General features: G+C 38.4%; 1 protein-coding gene across 5 annotated transcripts in view; it reads left to right on the top strand.

Annotated features, from left to right (window-relative positions):
* Positions 1–16,484, top strand: part of GPR63 (G protein-coupled receptor 63) — a 28,251-nt gene extending 11,767 nt beyond the window's left edge. Inside the window, exons 1-4 of one of the 5 annotated variants that reach the window (XM_017739711.1) lie at positions 587–2,031; positions 3,896–3,981; positions 8,472–8,549; positions 11,498–16,484. In XM_017739711.1, coding sequence (XP_017595200.1) covers positions 11,640–12,899 — 1,260 coding nt within the window. In that variant the 5' untranslated portion in view covers positions 587–2,031; positions 3,896–3,981; positions 8,472–8,549; positions 11,498–11,639 and the 3' untranslated portion in view covers positions 12,900–16,484. The other 4 variants (XM_017739714.1, XM_017739712.1, XM_017739710.1 and 1 more) reach the window with 4 other exon arrangements.
* The last annotated feature ends 1,723 nt before the right edge of the window (positions 16,485–18,207 follow it).

Genomic DNA, 18,207 nt, shown 5'->3' with positions numbered 1-18,207 from the left:
TTTGTTTCAAGAAACAGGTTTGGTTTTGTGGGATAGAGAGCTTCAATTCCACCGGTATAGAGTACTGCTGCTGGCACGACCATTTTTACAAGCTGAGTTTTGAAAGCCTTCTCTTACAGAAGAAGACAGTATGTTAACAGCTGTTGTTGAAACTACTGGCAAATAAAAAAATTAATCTTCCCCTGTTTTTAGCAGAAGGCAATGCAATACTGTGTGTTAGGTGTACTGGAGCACTACAGAGGAAGTAAGTATGATGTAATGCAAGGAGCCTTTAGATCTTTACCTTAAGGTATATTGACACTGTTCGTGCTGTAATCAAACCTCTCCTGATGGGAAAGCTCTCCTGATAGGAAAGAGTTTTTAAAGTCCTTGCCAGGAGTTCGAGAGACAAATGGGGACTCTCAGTCTTCGCTGCTTCTTGATAGCTGTTTATTAAGTCTTATCAGAGAAAAAGAGTTGCTAGTGTGATCCAGACACAGCACTAAGCAGAGAATGCAGGAGAAAAGCCCAACTATCAAGATTTACACAGCCTTTTAAAGATAAATTAACCAATTGTTACTAAAAACGTACATTATTTTTACTTTTCTACCAATTATTTAGTAACACAGCCAGGAACTGTGGAATTCTTTGTCCAATCATCCCAAACTACTTTTACAGCAGAATATGGAGTAAGTAGTAGAATGAGAAGGAGAAGGTTTGGAGAACAACAACAACAATGCTCCATTTTGATGTTTTTTTGCTTTTATCTAGTTACTACATTAACAAACCCAAAACCTCTAAATTTTTCACCCTGTGACAATCTTACATGGTAGTCTATCACCTAATTTACACTAGTTTAGTTTCTAGTTCTTTTCTAATAGTAGGCAGTTTTTTCCACGGACAGAGGTCAAAAGCTGTGTTGTTCAGGGGGGTGAAACCCCTCAAAACAGGCAGAGAAATATTCTCTGCACTCTGGGTTCCCACAGTATATGAAGGTGAAACATTTCCACAGATCTCTGTCTTTCATTCAGAGAATATACTGGAGAAATTTCTGTAGCTGAAAAGCCAAGATAGCCTTAGGACAACTCTCTTAAAGCTTTCTGACTTGAAGCTGGGTTTTTTACTTGCTTATTATCTTCTGATGGACTGACTTCTTTGTGAAGGAAGTAAGCTTTCAGTATTTCACTTTGTTGTTGCCTGTGGTTTGACTTAGTATCCCAAGAAAATGTTAGGAAAACTTGATAAAATACAGCTATAGACTAGGCACAAGGAGACATAGAGAATTGTCAGTAAAGCATGTAACAAAGTTACAACTCATTTGAAAAGCAGTTTCATAATATTTCTGACTTTCTCTAGCCTCTTGCTAAGTTTTTGATGTAATCTGAACACTTGTGGGAAACACCTAAGTTTGATTATGTTTAAGATATTTGTGATTTTAGTTCTGTGGAAATGACAGCTCCTGCTTTGGGGAATCAAAACAGACCTAATAAGATGCAAATTTCCCTATGATCATCAGTAAGTAAAGTTTTTGCACCATCCTTGTGCAAAAACTTGCCACATCCTTGTGGCACAGGACAGTCTTGAATTAAAATACCTCTTAGTATGTAGAAGCTAAATCTACATCTTAAGCCTTGATGTGTGTTCCCCAGCATCTCACAGCTTCAGGCCAGAAATATGAAGTTTTTAAATTTGCTTGCCAGGGTCTCTTTTAGTCCAGATTATTCCTTCTGCTTTGGGAGGGGGGAGCTGAGTTCAGGAATGAGTGAATGAAGGAGGAAAAGGTTAGGACTACCCTTTCAGTAGCTCTGCCAGGTCTAAATGCTGATATCATCAAGGTTGTAATTCCACAACTAGAGTTCCTTGCATGAACAGGAATCCTTGCACTCAAACTTCATGAAGAGTTACAGAGCTTTTCCCCTCTGTTCTTAGAAAAAAGCCTGACTAATCATTTATAATGGAGTGGAAAAAAGGAGTTTCATTGTGAAACAGTGTTAACCCCAAACTGTCAACAGAAAACTACCCAAAGCAATCTTGCCCAGCAAGCTCTGCAAGGTACTCCCAGTTTATTAAAATTTTCCAGATTTACTTTGAAAAAGTACTTTTTTTTTTTTCCTTCTTGGAGGCTTGAAGTGAAAGAATTTCATATTTCATCGTGATGTTTTGGATGCTTGTGTAAATTGATTTTAAAGATATTTTCATTTTAATGAGAGTAGGGAATGTTTTCTGTGATCATGTAAGGAGATATTGGAAATGGCCCTTGTGTCAGAGGATGTGCTTGTCTGGTGGGAAGATCTTACAGGTTATCGAGGTATTTAATCTGTCCAGGCTCCTGGTAGTTTTCTGCCTCCTTGCAAACCTTTTCACTTCTTTGACACTCCAGAGAGCAGAATAGGGAAGATTAACAGTTTATATTACTTACCTCACTAAAGAGGGAACAAACCAAATGGAGAAAGTCTATAATAATCCAGTGGCTACATTTTATCTCTTTTATTCATAGATAAATCTGAGAATTGTGTTTTCCTTCTCTCCATGTTCTGTGGAATAGATGTACAGACCAAATTTTTTGTGCTAATGGGAAACAACTTGTATCACTATCAGAAAAATCCTTCAGACACCGACTTCTGTTGTGGCTAGATAATGTGTTCTGCAGAAGGCAGATGTCTCAGCAGACGCCAGTCTGGCAAATCAAGCCTTCTGCTTTGACTGTTTGAAGTCCGTGTTAAGTTGGCTGCAGCTACAGAAGCTCAGCACTTGAATGATTGGAGGGGTCAGTACATTTTGTGCGGTCTTAGAGTGCAGCTTGTTCTTACTGCTTCCCTTGCCGAAGGCTGCTGTAAACTCATTGACTGGTTTGTCCTTCAACTGCTGTGTACATCATTTATTTAGAAACCTGTTCCTGAAGGATCCTGACATCTTTTATTCCAGTGTGGAGGTGACTTACAGATGTTCCTAAAGCTTATTCTTGCAGAAATTAAAAGTTATGTAGCCTTTAAAAACAAGCATGTAAAGTGTCTCATATTTTTCCTCTTGCTTTATCTATATAAACAATATTCACAAATTTATTAGGTCACTTAAATCTGTTAGTGTGACATAAACACAGTTTTCAAGGCTCACTGAAATTTTATGGCTTCCTTCCAAGAGTATAAGGAAATGCTTTATTGAAAATTGATATTCTCGGTTAAGAACAGGTCATGATACAATATGCAGCTTTTTAGCTATGTTAGGCCCAGTTTGCAGAAATAATTTTAACTATCTGAGGTTATTATCAATGTGATGACGATTGATTGGTACAAGCGTGTGTGAAGAAGGTGCTGAGATCCTGCATTGAAACTTTAATGACATATTCTTCCTCTCTAGACCTGTTTTCTTGTCCTTTGTTTTTCCAATGGTGTTATGCTGTTACCTTTGCTGTTTGGGGAAAATTTATTCATGTTCTTTATGATGCTCAGTAGTACCCTGTAAATTTAAATGTTATTGTTTTGAGAGTCTTTGGGGATATCAAGATCAGTATCCTGATGGTTAAGACTAAGAATTTATTTTGATAGATCCAGTAAGACTTACAGCAGCTGGCTGCTGTGTGCTTGTCTGCAAGTGAAATAAACATAACTGAATGAGACCTGAAACAATGTGTTACTCCAACCCTGGCAGATAATAGTATTAAATGGTGAGATTCTTATGATCTACAGGTGACATAGCTGAGATTCTCTTTGGTTTGGTGAAACTTTGATGCCTTAGTCCTTTCCATACCTTTTTCCAGAAAGGGGCATGCGATCTGCCTTCTGTCAGGAGACACAGCATATTCTATGTCTCCCAATAAAAATAAAGTTTTATTACAGGGAAAATTTTGCTATTCTTCTCTTGTCTTGCCTTGAATGTAAATATGTCACATTTTACTTTTTCTTTTTTTTTTTGGCAGGTTATTTGGGAAGAGCATGATTTGCTGAACAAAACAGCACAAGATGACTTATGATTCCTGTTCTTCATGGGAGCCTGTCTGGATTGGTATGCTTTGGGTTTTGTGTGTTGGTTTTTTGTTGCCACACTGACATATAGCGATTGCATGTATAATCCAAAAGTCCACTTAAAATTTAAGAATCCAATCATTTAGGAAGCTTTCAACTTTTTAGTTGCATACTAATAGCTGGGCAGAGACTATGAATTAAAATAGTATGCTTTCAGTAATGTTCAGTGTTTACTCTTGTTCTATGTACTACAATATTCACTCAGCTCTTCATCATGAGTATGGTTAATGTGACCATTGAGCTAGAGGGAAAGTTAGGAGTCAGGGGAACTATGGCAGTACTAGAAATGAACCTAGAACTTCCCAAGTCCTTTTACATGATCTGCAAATTGAGAGCATGATCTTTCCCAAGAGCTAAGAAAATAAAATTATTTTTTACATTTTGAATATTTGTGGTTTACAGTAGTAATAATGACTACTGTGACTGACATTTCTTGACAGTTAATGGCTCTCTGAATTAAGGTCATAAGGAAGTATCATTAAGGGGGTGATTAGTTGTACTAAATGACCCAAAGCAGAGGTGACTGTTTCCCACAGTACTTTCCTAGGAAAATTGCCGCAATAGTGTTTATAGAGTGGAAAAAAGAGCAATTTCCTAAATTAAAGTAATGCCTCTTGTGAATAGTTTTATGGGTCATCTACTCATGCAGTGTAGTTGATTAGTTTCAATTTAGGTTATATGTAAATGGGTATTAAAACTGAAAACTGCTGGTTCCTTTTAGGTGAGTAAGAATATTGTCCATGCTGCTTTGTGCTCTGACTTATACTTTTCACTGGTGTTAGCAGGAAGGATTCCACTGAAACGTGTTCCTGCCTCTGCTTAATAGCATAGGAAACAATGCTCGATGCGTATTGAGAGGGGTGTATGTCCTGGGCTGCTTTGTGCAATAATGGGGTGTCAGAGAGCACATACTTGAGTATTTCCTTGTGGCACATAAATTCTTTTGAAAATAAAATAAGCCCAAGGCCTTCATGCTTCTTTTTATTGTTTTTCCCCTGAGAATATCTTGCTTTTAAAATGTTTTTAATGTTGCAAAAAATCTTTTTTTGCCGAAGTTTGCCTGTAAAATAAAACCATCGATAGAAGCTATACGGCATGCCAGAAGCTTCTGGGATCACTTAAAACATCCCCAAGAAATAGGATCACTGTACCAGGCAGTGCTACCTACAGATTTCTAAGTAAGAATGATTTCTGTGTGCTGGATAAAATCTTGGTACTGGTCAGTATTGAAAATATGCTTGCTTTTAGCAGACAAATTTATTAAATCATTGGACATTTTGGCAGCTCTTCATAGTGTGTTCTGATGTGAGTGAACTGTTGTTATGGCACTGTTATGTGCCTTCCTTTGTCTTTTTTGGAGTTCCTGGGTTTGACTGATGTCAGCTTTGCATGTAGGATATAATCTTTTATTTCCAGTTGAGCATGCTATCCAAATTTTGAACAGGAACCTTTTAGCTTCTAAAGCTGTTAAAAACAGACACCATAGTTCTAGCAATAATTATATTTGATGAATGGAATTTGTGTGTTATTTAGCTTTAAGTATGTACTTCATTGAAATAATTGTCTATTATGTTCCATAAAAAGAAGGTTGCATATGAGTGAGAACCTTGCTTGAGAGAAAATGTGCATACACAGTAAATTTCAGCACTGAAATTGAAAAAAGTGATTGTATGAAGCTTTTTTGCATCTGAAGAGAATCTGTGAGAGTACATGTTCCAGAAGTGAGAATGCTGTGACAAAAAGGTACCTATCTGTCTCTTGCTTGAGTACCTGACCATCAGTAGGCTTACCCATTTAAATTATCAAAGCATGGTTTTCTTTTACAAGCTGTATGATTACCATTCAGTGAGGACTGGGGCTTTGCAATTACAGGATCTGCCTTTCTCAAAGAGCAAGTGAGGACTGAAATGCCGTTGCTGTGAAATTTTCTTACTCATTTCTTTCATCTTATATTTCTATCTTTACATAATTTTGCGGAAGTGGGAAAGGAAGGTAGGAAGAAGGGTGGGAGGCACATGTTTAATAATCATGTGCATGCTCATGGAAGAAGGCCTTTAAGTAGGGAGGAAAAAAAAGGAGAAAAATTTATATATGACTGCAACAGAAGGGAACCTCTTGAATTTATTGGCTGAATTGTCAGTAACTTTCATGAAGAATGATAGCCAAGAAAGAGCATTGCCTGCAGGTTAGATAAGTGTAAATCCAAACCACATCTGAGCATGCAGATTCTGTATGCATTGCACACAGAGATTTCATACCCAGAGTGATAAACAGAGCACAGAGCTGGAAACCATTGGGAAGCAATGATCACAGGAACAACACTCAAGAATTAATTTCTGCATGCAATCCAAAGCCTGCAGTTCTCTTACTAGGTTAGATGTCTTCTTTGCAACAGCTGCTCACACTGTTGTCCTTCTTGAAAAGATATGGCTGATGGCCATCTCTCTCTTTCCACTTTAAACACTTGGCTAGGTCCAGGCAGCAGCTTGGATGAGGTCATTCTCCTCCTCTTCTCTTAATGCTGCACAGAGGAACATTCGAACATCACACAGAGGGGAGAAAGCACAAAAGAGGATGTAGCTATTTGCATAGAGAGTTGGGATGGTGAGAGAACATATGTGAGATTATTTTGCTTAGGCACTTCTTCTGGGTTTGTTAGGAATAGACACTTGTGAGTCCTTTGTCCTTTACTATATACTTGAGAAGAGTGGGGTAGCACAGTCTTTTCAACCAAATTAAGGGTGCAGAACACTTTTGCTCCTTCTCCCCTTGTCTGGTTTCTTCTGTTTAGAAGGAGAATTTAGGATAAAGCAGTATTTTCTGAAACTTTGATTGTTGACTATGGAACATTAGCAGTTGTTTGTCTGGTGTTTGTTTGATTTTTTTCCTTTTTAAAGCTTTTATTATACATATTATCATCTAAGCCTCTGCTGAACTTCATACTTCAGAGTGTGAGGTTGTGTGGCATAAAGGATGTAAACTTAACCTGAGCGAGCAAATTCTGTTATGTATATTTAAAGCTAGTCAAGTAACTGCATGAATGTGCTCAGATGTCTGTATTCAAATCAGATGGCCAGGTATCCTTTGCAGTCAGCAGAGAGAGATGGGTGATTCACCTCTTTCTGACATGGACATCTGTATAATGATATGAAATATGTCCTAAATTGCTGTCTGAATTCACAGAAGCTCTATGGCATCCAAAACATTCTGTGGCAAGTGTTTTCATAATTACATGTGAAATAATAATTTCCAGATGTGGGCTCCTCAGTTCAAGAGAGACATGGACATACTGAAGGGAGTAGAGTGAAGGGTTACAAAGATGAAGAGGCTAGAGCATCCCTTCCATGAGAAAAGGCTGAGAGAGGTGGGACTGTTCAACGTGGAGCAGAGAAGGCTCAGGGGGACCTTATCAATGTATATAAGTACCTGAAGGGAGGGTGCAAACAGGACAGAGCCAGGATCTTTTCAGTGGTGCCAGGTGACAGAGGCAGTGGGCAGAAACTGAAACAGGAAATTCCCCCTGAGCATCAGGAGACAATTTTTCTGTACTGTGGCCTTCTACTAGGTGGCCCTGCTTGAGCAGAGAGGTTGGAGAAGATGGCCTCCAGAGGTGTTTTGTGACTTTTCAACTTTTCCTATTCTTATGTTATAAGAGACAGCAATCATTCACTTAACCTGTGCCACTATAAACTCGGTAGACCTCTATGATACCTTTTTTCAGTCTCTTTTGAATAGAGATCAGGTGGTGCAGAACTGAACACAGCACTGAGGAGGTACCATAGATGTGTATTGTAGCAGGTAGTGTATCTAAGATTTCTTCTCAGTTCCTTTGCTAACAATTCTGAACACTTGGCTGATGTTTTCATAGAGCAGACTGAAAATTTGAAGATCTGCTTTTCTTCTGGATGGTAATTATTGGTTTAGCATCTGTTAGTGTGAAGAAAGCTTTTTTCAGTACAGGCATAGCTTTATCTCTAGCACAGAATTTTATAGGGCAGACTTTTAGCTTGCCACTAACTCTCGAGAGATCCCCCTGTACTTTTTTATAGTTGACCTTTGTTTTTATTAAATTGACCTGAAAAAGAGTTCATGTTCATCATCAGCAAATGTCATGGTTTTGCATTTCCCTCTTCTCCTCTATAGATTAAAGAGCTAGAACCCCAGTAAAGATTTTCTTTGTAGGATCATTCTGGTGACCTTTTTTCTCTGCAAAACTAACCATTCCTTTTTTTTGTTTCCTATTTGAAACTGATTATTGTCTGTAGGAGGGTTTTACATTTATCTAATGGCAGATTAGTTTCTTTTAGAGCCTTGGTGGAAAGATCTATTCAAAGCCGATCAGAAATGCAGAAGTTACTTTTGCTGATCTATTGCTTACCTAGCTCTAAAAGATACTGCCCTGGGGATCTAATTTTCTTGCTCCAAGATTTTAAATCTAGAATTATTTGTTGAATTTATGTTCTTTTGCAGTCCCTGCAGAATGCTACCGCTTCCTTTCCTTCATAGTGTTCTCAACTTGTGGAGTCATAAACCTCAGTGGAACTTTGGGTGAGATTTTCTTGTTCATTGCTAAACTATTTCTTATTTATTCTGGAAAGTTCTGTTAACCTTTTTCCTGTTGGCTATATATTTTGTTCTAAAAACAGTTAAAGAAGACAAGTAAAGGAAAAGTTTATATAGATCAGAGAAAGAATAGCTTTGGCTATTATATATGCTTTAACCTGTAGTTAACATTGAGGTTTTATCTAAAGGAGTTAGTGTAAAAATAAAATTAAAGAGAGAGAATGGAGGGAAAGAAAAAACTGTAATAAAGTTAATGGAATTGGTCATTTTTGCAAAATGTCCACGTACATAGCTTTATATACTTTTGCTGAGTTTTACAATCTTTGAACTATAATAGGATAGTATAGAAAATTGTAACTCTCATTTGAGCAGTAAGACCTCTAGAAAGTGGAATTTTTATGACTCTTTATTGGGTTTGTGTGACAAGGTTTTGGTAGCAGGGGGACTGCAGGGGTGGCTTCTATGAGAAGCTGCCAGAAGCTTCCTCTGTGACCGATAGGAACAATGTCAGTGGAAGGGACCCATGCTTGAGTATTCAAGAAAAACTGTGGCCTATGGGAAGGACTCATACTGGAGAAGTTCATGGAGGACTGTCTCCCATGGGAGGAACCTACTCTGGAGGAGGGGAAGAGTTTGAGGAGTCTTCCACCTGACGAGGAAGGAGCAGCAGAGACAAAATGTGATGAACTGACTGCAACCCCTGTTCCCTGTCTCTCTGCATTGCTGGTGGGGAGGAGATAGAGAAAATTAGTCAGAATGTTAAACTCAGGAAGAAGGGAGGGGTGGGGTGAAGGTCTTTTTAAGATTTTGCTTTATTTTCTCGTTACCATACTCTGATTTAATTGGTAATAATTTAATCTAATTTCCTCAAGTTGAGGTTTTGCCTGTGATGGTAACAGGTGAGTGATTTCTCCCTGTTTTTATTTCAACACACAAGCCCTTTGTAATATTTCTTCTCCCCTGGCTAGTTGAGGAGGGGGGTGAAAGAGCAGGTCTTGTGAGCACCTGGTGTCCAGCCAGCATCAGCCCATCACAAGAGTCAATTAAATTAGAATGTTTATAATAATACCTGTTCATGATACCATTGAAAATTAAAGGACACAGAGAGGTTAATTATTTGTCTTAAAAATGCTGATGGTAATCTGGCTCTGGAAATCATCTTGTGATAGAGCTTACGGATAGTCAGGGAATGAAAGGAGCAGGTCACAGTGCTGATGTTACTTGAATTCTTGACAGCAGCCTGAGCAGTCTTGCTTTCAGATTGCTAGAAGTCCAAACTGTGGGCATAGATCAGACTTTGTTGTCTTACAGTTCATTTCTTTGTTGGTGGAGTATTATCCAGCAAAAGGTAAACTTTTGATCCTACACAAAGCATGTGGTCCTTGTGTAAATTCATAGAAAACGTTCCTTCCTCCCTTTATTTTTGCTTGACATTGATACTAAACAGAACCTGTATAAATACTGTGGGCAGGGTTTGTGCTACCAAGCATAAGCTGCTTGTGTTAGTGGCAATAGCTTGTCATCAGGTGCAGACATGGAGAGAGATTGCCCTCTGAAATGCCTTTATCCCTCTTCTGATGATAAACATGAGAACAGCCAGAGGGACTATTGCTGTCATCCAGAATGAATGAGGTGAAGCCCATTTTATGTTTCTGGCTGTAGTGATCGTTTTTTGAAAAGGGCATAGAATCCTTCTGGTTTCCAGCTTGATCAGATGCCAGTGTGCTCTGGAAGTGCTTAATTTAGTAGTCCAAGATAGAGGGGAGGTGCTAGCACTGAAAAGGGGAGAGATCTCTCAACTCTTTTGCATTTTTTTTGTTAAGAATATGTACATATAAGTATATGTAATAGTACAATACTAGTAGTAATAGTGCAACAAGACGGTGCTTGTAAGCGATAAAAGAAAATCTCGCATTGTGTCAGTACCTAAAGGGGGCCTGCAGGAGGGCTGGAGAGGGACTTTTTACAAGGACAGGGCAATGGTCTTAAGCTGAAGGATGAGAGATTTACACTAGATATTAGGAAGAAATTCTTTACTGTGAGACTGGTGAGGCACAGTACAGGTTGCCTGGGGATGTTGTGGATGACCTGTCCCTGGAAGTGTTCAAGGCCAGGTTGGATGGAGCTCTGAGCAACCTGGTCTAGTGGGAGGTGTAGATTTACAAGGAAAAAGAGGGTGCACATGGTTAAATTATGTGGAATACCAAGATTAATTAACAAAAACATGCTTAGACCAGTGAAAGCAGGAAAACTTACTGCCAAGGGAAGAGTTGTAGTGACCAAAGAAGTGATGGTTTCCTGCACCTTAATATGAGTCAGTCCCTAAATGAAACAAATTGAGAAGTGCTTTTATCCTGTGGACAAGTTATTTCATAATAACAGGTTAGGATGTTTTGCATGTTTTTCCTGAGACATCTGATGTGGATGGCTGACATGGAACCAAGAATTCTGTATTATGTACAATAACTTGGATAAATAGGCTTTTCAGTGCTTACCAAACAAGCAGATATGCAATATACTGATACTATTTAAGCTATTTAGAAATGTTATTAAAGTTTCCACCTGTAAGCAATTTCAAAACAAAATAACAAAGTTAGTTCAAAAATTACAAGATTTAAATAAAAATACTTATTTGATTTATTCACTCTTAATCAGTAAAGTTTGTTTTCAAACACAAAAGTTGCCAGTTTTGGTTATGGTAGAAATAAAGCCTGGTGAGCTGAGAGTATTGTACAGTATTGGCAGGACTATGGGAGCAGGATCTATGAGAAAAAGGCCAATATTAAGAGACTCCTGTGTAAATTGTGTCAACCTGAAGTTTCAACATATATTAAGGCTACTATTGTTGTTAAGGAAAGCTGAGCAATCATTAGGTTCCCATTGGTTTCAGAGAGTTTTACTTTGTTGATTTACATTTCTTTCTTCTTTTTCAGATGGAAATACTGACATGAACTTAAGAACTTTGATGCTTTCAAACCTCGAATTTTGATTGTTAAATGACCAGTTAAAAATACTGCCTGAACAAGATGAAATGCCTTGAAGACTTTTGGTTCTGCTTTCATTTTTCCTGAAGCAATGGTTTTCTCAGCAATGTTGACGCTGGCCCACCCTGGGACCTCAAATGCTACTTTCATTGTTTATGAAAATGCCTATACGAATTTTACCACTCCCCAGTTCTTGCTTCGCAGTGGCACAACACAGCCATTGAGATATAATTCAGGTGCCGTGCTCACCACTGAGAGAAGTACTTTCCTGGTAAACACTACAGCTATCCTGCCATCGCAAGAAGTTTTCAGGAGCTTGAGTTTGCCACTCCAGATCATTCTTTCTGCTGCTATGATATTTATCCTATTGGTTTCTTTCCTTGGAAACTTTGTTGTCTGCCTGATGGTCTACCAGAAGGCAGCTATGCGATCTGCAATTAATATCCTCTTAGCAAGCCTGGCTTTTGCAGACCTGCTGCTGGCAGTGCTAAACATGCCATTTGCTCTGATAACGATCATTACCACTCAGTGGATTTTTGGGGATATATTTTGCAGAGTTTCTGCCATGTTCTTCTGGCTTTTTGTCATAGAGGGGGTAGCCATTCTTCTTATTATTAGTATTGACCGATTTCTTATCATAGTTCAGAGGCAAGATAAACTGAATCCCTACCGTGCAAAGATTCTTATTGTGATTTCCTGGGCAGCATCCTTTGTTGTTGCTTTTCCATTATCAGTAGGGAATCCTAATCTGCAGATACCCTCGAGAGCACCTCAGTGTGTTTTTGGCTACTCTACAAGCCCAGGTTACCGAGCCTACGTGATAGTTATCTTGCTGATTTCTTTTTTTATTCCATTCCTGGTAATGCTGTATTCTTTCATGGGCATACTCAACACCGTCCGCCACAACGCAGTGCGTATCCATAGCCACCCTGATAGCATATGTCTCAGCCAGGCCAGCAAACTTGGTCTCATGAGCTTACAGAGACCTTTTCAGATGAATATTGATATGAGCTTTAAAACTCGTGCCTTCACAACCATCTTGATTTTGTTCCTTGTCTTCATAGTCTGTTGGGCACCATTCACCACTTACAGCCTTATTGCCACGTTCAACAGCCACTTCTACTACAAGCACAACTTTTTTGAGATAAGCACTTGGCTCCTCTGGCTCTGCTACCTCAAGTCTGCACTGAACCCGCTGATTTACTACTGGAGGATTAAGAAGTTTCATGATGCATGCTTAGACTTGATGCCCAAATTCTTCAAGTTCTTGCCACAGCTCCCTGGCCATACAAGGCGGCGCATCCGGCCCAGTGCCATCTACGTGTGTGGGGAGCATCGGTCGGTGGTTTGAAACTGCAGTTGCTTGACAGTGATTGTTTGCTTGGGTTATTTGTTTTTTTGGCTTTAGGTTGAATTTTGTTTTGTTTCATATGGCTTTTTCAGTGTGGCCATATCTTATAACTTGATTAAATTTTCAGTACTCTGTCCAATTTTGGGAAGACAGAGGGAAGGAAGGTGATTGGCTATAGTTGGGTTTACTACCAGAATACAATGTAAACGAAATAACAAATGTTACCTCTAGGATTCCATGGAAATCCATTCTTTTAATGAAAACTACATTTGGAACATTTTGTCAGGTTTATGCTTACTAGCCCTGCAATTTTATCTAATTGTAGGGACTTTTTTTATGCTGCTAAGATACGGTGTATTTAGTTGGTGTAATTTTTTTGAAAAATGTTGCTGCTGTCTGCCAATATATTAGAGCCAAAAAATCTCATTAGATTATTTCTATCTAATTTAATGATATTTCAGAAGTTTTCATGGTAACATTAAAAAACTTTTTTTAATATTTCCATTAATATTTTTGTGCACTTTATAAAATTTACTATATAGTTTGTTCATTTGAATATTTTGTTCTGTATCGAAGGCATATTATTATTGCTGTTATTATTATTTGTTATATTGGTGAATTTCAATGAAAGACCCATGTAAGCTCTAGGAGGGCAATTTATGTTGGTATAGCTACATGTACAGTCACAGATTTTCTGTTTTTCTAACAATTGATCAAAATTACCTGCTCAGTTATCAGGAGAGTTAGAAGGAGAAAGCAGAGGAATGAAAGAGAAAAATATCATGACCTGAGATTTAGGCTAACACATGATTTAGAAGAATAGTGTTCATGTTAAAATTGTTACAGTAGTTGTTACTTGAGGCCGTTACAAGTTATCCAAACCTGATGCTATGCCTGAAAACCTATCTGAAATAGTGATTTTTGGGCCTACAATTTATATTGTGTTGGTATAATGTTGTTTCTGCTTGGAGCTCATATAAGGCTAGATGTGCTCTACACTGCTGAAATCATGCTGTCAGGCATTTTTTGGGATAGGATTAGAAATGGTAGGGTAAACCAGCAAACAGATAGCAAATGAACCATAGTTGAGGTTAGGATTTAGTCTACGTAGTAATTACAGGGAAAAAAAGAATCCTGAACTTGCTTGTTTTACAATTTAAGTATTGGATCAAAACCATAAACAGTCACAGAATCATAAAATGGCTTGCTTTGGAAGGAACCATAAATATTATCCTGCTCCAACCCTCCTACCATGGGCAGGGACACCTTCCACTAGACCAGGTTGCTCAGAGCCCCATCCAACCTGGCCTTGAACACTTTCAGGGATGGAACATCCGCAACTTCTTCGGGCAACCTGTTGCAGTGCCTCACCACCCTCACATGGAAGAATTTCATCCTATATCTTTTCTAAATCCACTTTCTTTCAGCCATTACCCCTTACAGCAGCCATCAGAGTTTGCTGGGGATGTAAGTTAAGTTCCCCATTTCCCTCTGATAATACTTCACATTGATTTTTTTCATTACCCCTTTGTCTCTGTAATGGCTGCTGCCTCAAAGGTTTACTCTGTGTTCTCATCTATTAGGCATCAGCTTCTCCCTAAAATGCCAAACTACCTTTCTGATTAATGTCAGGCTGTGTTGGTATCCTCCTGGAACACAGAAAGACAAAGTTTTCCTTGATGATAGCAAACCAAACTCAGATACTTTTTTTTTGTTAAATCAGCTAAATAAATATTTATTGTGAGACAAATAAAATCAAGACTTAGGTTTAGGCTTTGGAGCCAGATCCCCACTTGCTCTGAGGCTGGGAAGAATGCCTGCAGAATCAGCTTTTTGGGGCAATGACCAAGAGCAGAGGGATTGATTTACAACAAGCAACAACCAGAGCTAGGGTTTGGGCTTCTCTTGCTTCCATCTGTCTTTCAGTGCCCCAAAGCATGGGGACCTCTTCATTGTTCTTGTACCAGAGGAGCAAAAAAATAGCAATTTTATCTGTCTATCCACACAGTACATGTGTGTATGAAGGAAATTCCTTGTTCTAGGTGGGTGTCTAGGGACTACTTGCTTCCTGAGGGCAACAAAGCATTCACACCCCAGATTTTTTTTAAAGGTCTTCAATAAAGAACTAATTGAAGTTATCGTGTTCTTCTCATTGACAGCTATTGGTAAAACTGTTGTCATTATTTAAATTTTAGGAGTATAAAAGGAACAATTTTGCATTTAGTAATTTCATTTTTTTAAAAAAATGCTGCCAGCTGAGACTGTGGGTTACATGTAAAGGAACCTGGCAGTGGTGCCGTTATCAATGTCCATGCCCTTCCTTGTCAGTTTTAGTGACGACAGCGTAGATTTTTCTGATCTAAAGGAGTTTCACTATAAAACAGAGTATTTTAGTGTGTCTTTGCAGTAAGGGTTTTATTTTTCAATTACATTTACATTGATAGCACAAGTTCATTATGTGGTTAGTATGGATTTTCTGTTTGAAAGCTGTCATACCTGTTTATCTCTGAAAGCAGCAAAATTGTGTTTAGAGTTAATGTAACAGAGTGAGAGTGTACGTTGTCTGAATGGCAGGAACAGGTATTTTTGCTGTCTTCCAGCTCTACGATGCAAGAGATTTGAATGTTGTAAAACACAGTAATTCAAGAAGGAGAGAAGATGAGTAATAGAGCAAAGTTAGTGAAATTGCTTTCCTGAAGGATGAAGGAAAAACATTTTGTGGGGTTTTCTTGATCTCTGATACGTGTACTGGCTGTGAAGTATAAATTGCAAACATCAAAGACAGTGACTTTGTCTTGATAATTGTTTGTTTGCACTGACTGTAACAAGGTTTCTGGTCAAAGCTGCATCTGCTGATCCTTGGAGAAAAGAAACCCATCTGTATGGCCCAAATTCAGGGGTGATTTCCATAGTGATACAGTATTCACACTTACCAGGTTTTTTGAGGTGATCAAAGCATATAGTGAACAAAAGGGTTTTCAAAAAAAGAAACAAAGTGGTGTAGAAGTATCCCCAGGGTAAATGTGTTTACAGAATCATTTGAGCTATTGTGTCTATGTACTGTCTTGAGAGCAGTGCCTTGATAATTACAGCTGAAGTCCTAGGACCAAGTTGAAGACCTCTAAACTGCTCAGTCTTGCTGTCTGTGATCCTGCCAAGAATCCTGCACAACCTTGCTGAGATTTGTAATGTTAAAACATATACATATTGGCAGAATTGGGTCTCCTGAGGCAATTTAATGGTCTTGACCAAGACCAAGGATTTTAAAAACTCAGACTGATCCTCCTTGAATTTACTGGGGAATTATAATTTTCTTCCTCTCCAGAAATGATAGTCATTACTAATCTGTATTCCCTCATGTTCCATTTTCAGACATCTTTAGTATGGAGGATTTAAATGAATGTATTTTGAAATATGTTGCAGTTTAATTTGTTCAGTCAAAGCATGCTGCTTACACAGTCCTCAATTGTACAAATCTATTGCTGAAATGATTCTTTTGTACTCAAAATTGTGTATTTTTGACATTTCTTGTTACTTATGTAAAAATATTTCTGTATATAGAAAAGAAAATTGTTTTGCCTCTTACTGCTTTCTGTCACTATTTTTTTCACTTGTATGCTTAACGTTTTTATTTTTTGGGGGGCATATGCATAAATAACTGTAAGATTCCAGTGATCTTTCTGAAACAATTTAATTCTTAAATCATTGAACAATGCCCTCCTTGAAAGAGATTATAATTTATTTTTGTGTGGAGACTAAAAATTCAGAGCACAAGTTTGTTGTGGTTGGAATGGTGAGGAATATCTTAAGTCCAGTTTTCCAGGAGCCACTACTTTGCCAGTATGAACTGGTTTGATTTTTTTTTGTTGGTTGGTTGGTTTTTTTTGTTTGTTTTTTTTGAGGACTAGTCATTTTCTGATGTGGAGAAGCCTTGAATTATTGTTTTAAGACCAGCTGTTTAGTAAAATAGCATTGTCTTTTCTGTACATATTACACCCATAAAAATACCTGAGAAACAACAAAAAAAGAAAATAAACATAAACATTCTCCAGAAATGTAGCAAAAGTCTTTAGAATTGACTCTCATTTGTATGCACACTCATTTCTTGTATTTAATGTCCACCTCCATAGTTTCAAACATTTCTTTTATCTGTCTATTAAATAACCAGGATTGCCTGATTGAGGTGGTTTTGTTTAAGCCAAAATGGTTTTTTTGTAAAAAGCCTTTGCAGAATGCTCTTTTCTGAGACTCTGGGGTATGTCAAGATATCTAAAACAATTGAAATAGTATCCAGCAAGCAGAGAGAGAGCCTAATAAGAAAGTAACTTTCCTAAAATACTACCTGAACTGGGTGTAATACCTTTTAGCTTGCACTGAGTAATTAAGATCATCTTACTGTGCAATACATAAAGCAGACAGTGGTAGTGCAGGGCATGATTCATATCCACACAAGACAGTGACCTTTATGATTCAAGTGCTGCATGTTTGTGTATGATGGATTATTCCCCATTTAGTAGAGTGAAAAAAGGTCAGCATCTTGGCTGTTTTGGGGAAAACTTTCAGCTTGATGATGATTTAGCTGAAATGCTGCTGGAGTCATTTCTCTAAGTGATAAAGACATGTCCCTAAAGAGTGCCTGAGAGGGGATGGGTATTTCTGGTTGCTTGGAAGTGGCCATGCTCAGCTGCTGAAGTACCTCATTGTGAAGAGTCCATACCTCTGCATCAGCCACTTTTTCCTCATCCTCTCCTGGTCGCCCTCCACCTCCCCGAGGCAGCTCCTTCTGCACCGATGTCGTGCAGCAGGTACAATGGTGGAAGGAGGAGGTGGAGGTGCCTGGACAAGCCGTGGAGGCAGCAAGCCTCTCACCCTGTGCCTCTCTTTCCTGTCTTGAGTTCAGATTGGACCATTAATGGCAGGCTGAGGAAGTTTTACCACCTCTGGTTTTAACATTAGTGCCATCATAGGAGAGGTGTTACAGGAACACCTCTGTTTTCCTCGAGTGCTAGTGCAGGATCCTTCTTTTATCCCCAGTAGTGTTACAACTTTTATTCTACCTCATCTTTCAGCAACTGAGCTTTATCCATCTACAGCCAATTCATGACTGAATAAGAATCCCTGAGCTGACTTGTGTGTCTCTGTGAGTGTTCTGGCCACAGGATCTTCCAGTGAGCTTCCAGTATAACAAAATTTCCTACAGCTTGCTCTCAAAACAAAATGGCATTCATGGAAAACTCTGCTTAGATGTACCAGGTAAAACAGCCGTAAGTCAGTGACTGCACTCTGTGGTGGAGGAAAATGTGAGTTG

This window comes from Corvus brachyrhynchos, unplaced genomic scaffold, assembly GCF_000691975.1.
Source record: "Corvus brachyrhynchos isolate BGI_N302 unplaced genomic scaffold, ASM69197v1 scaffold14, whole genome shotgun sequence".
In the NCBI taxonomy this organism is placed as follows: domain Eukaryota; kingdom Metazoa; phylum Chordata; class Aves; order Passeriformes; family Corvidae; genus Corvus; species Corvus brachyrhynchos.
This window is presented reverse-complemented; position numbering and strand designations above follow the sequence as displayed.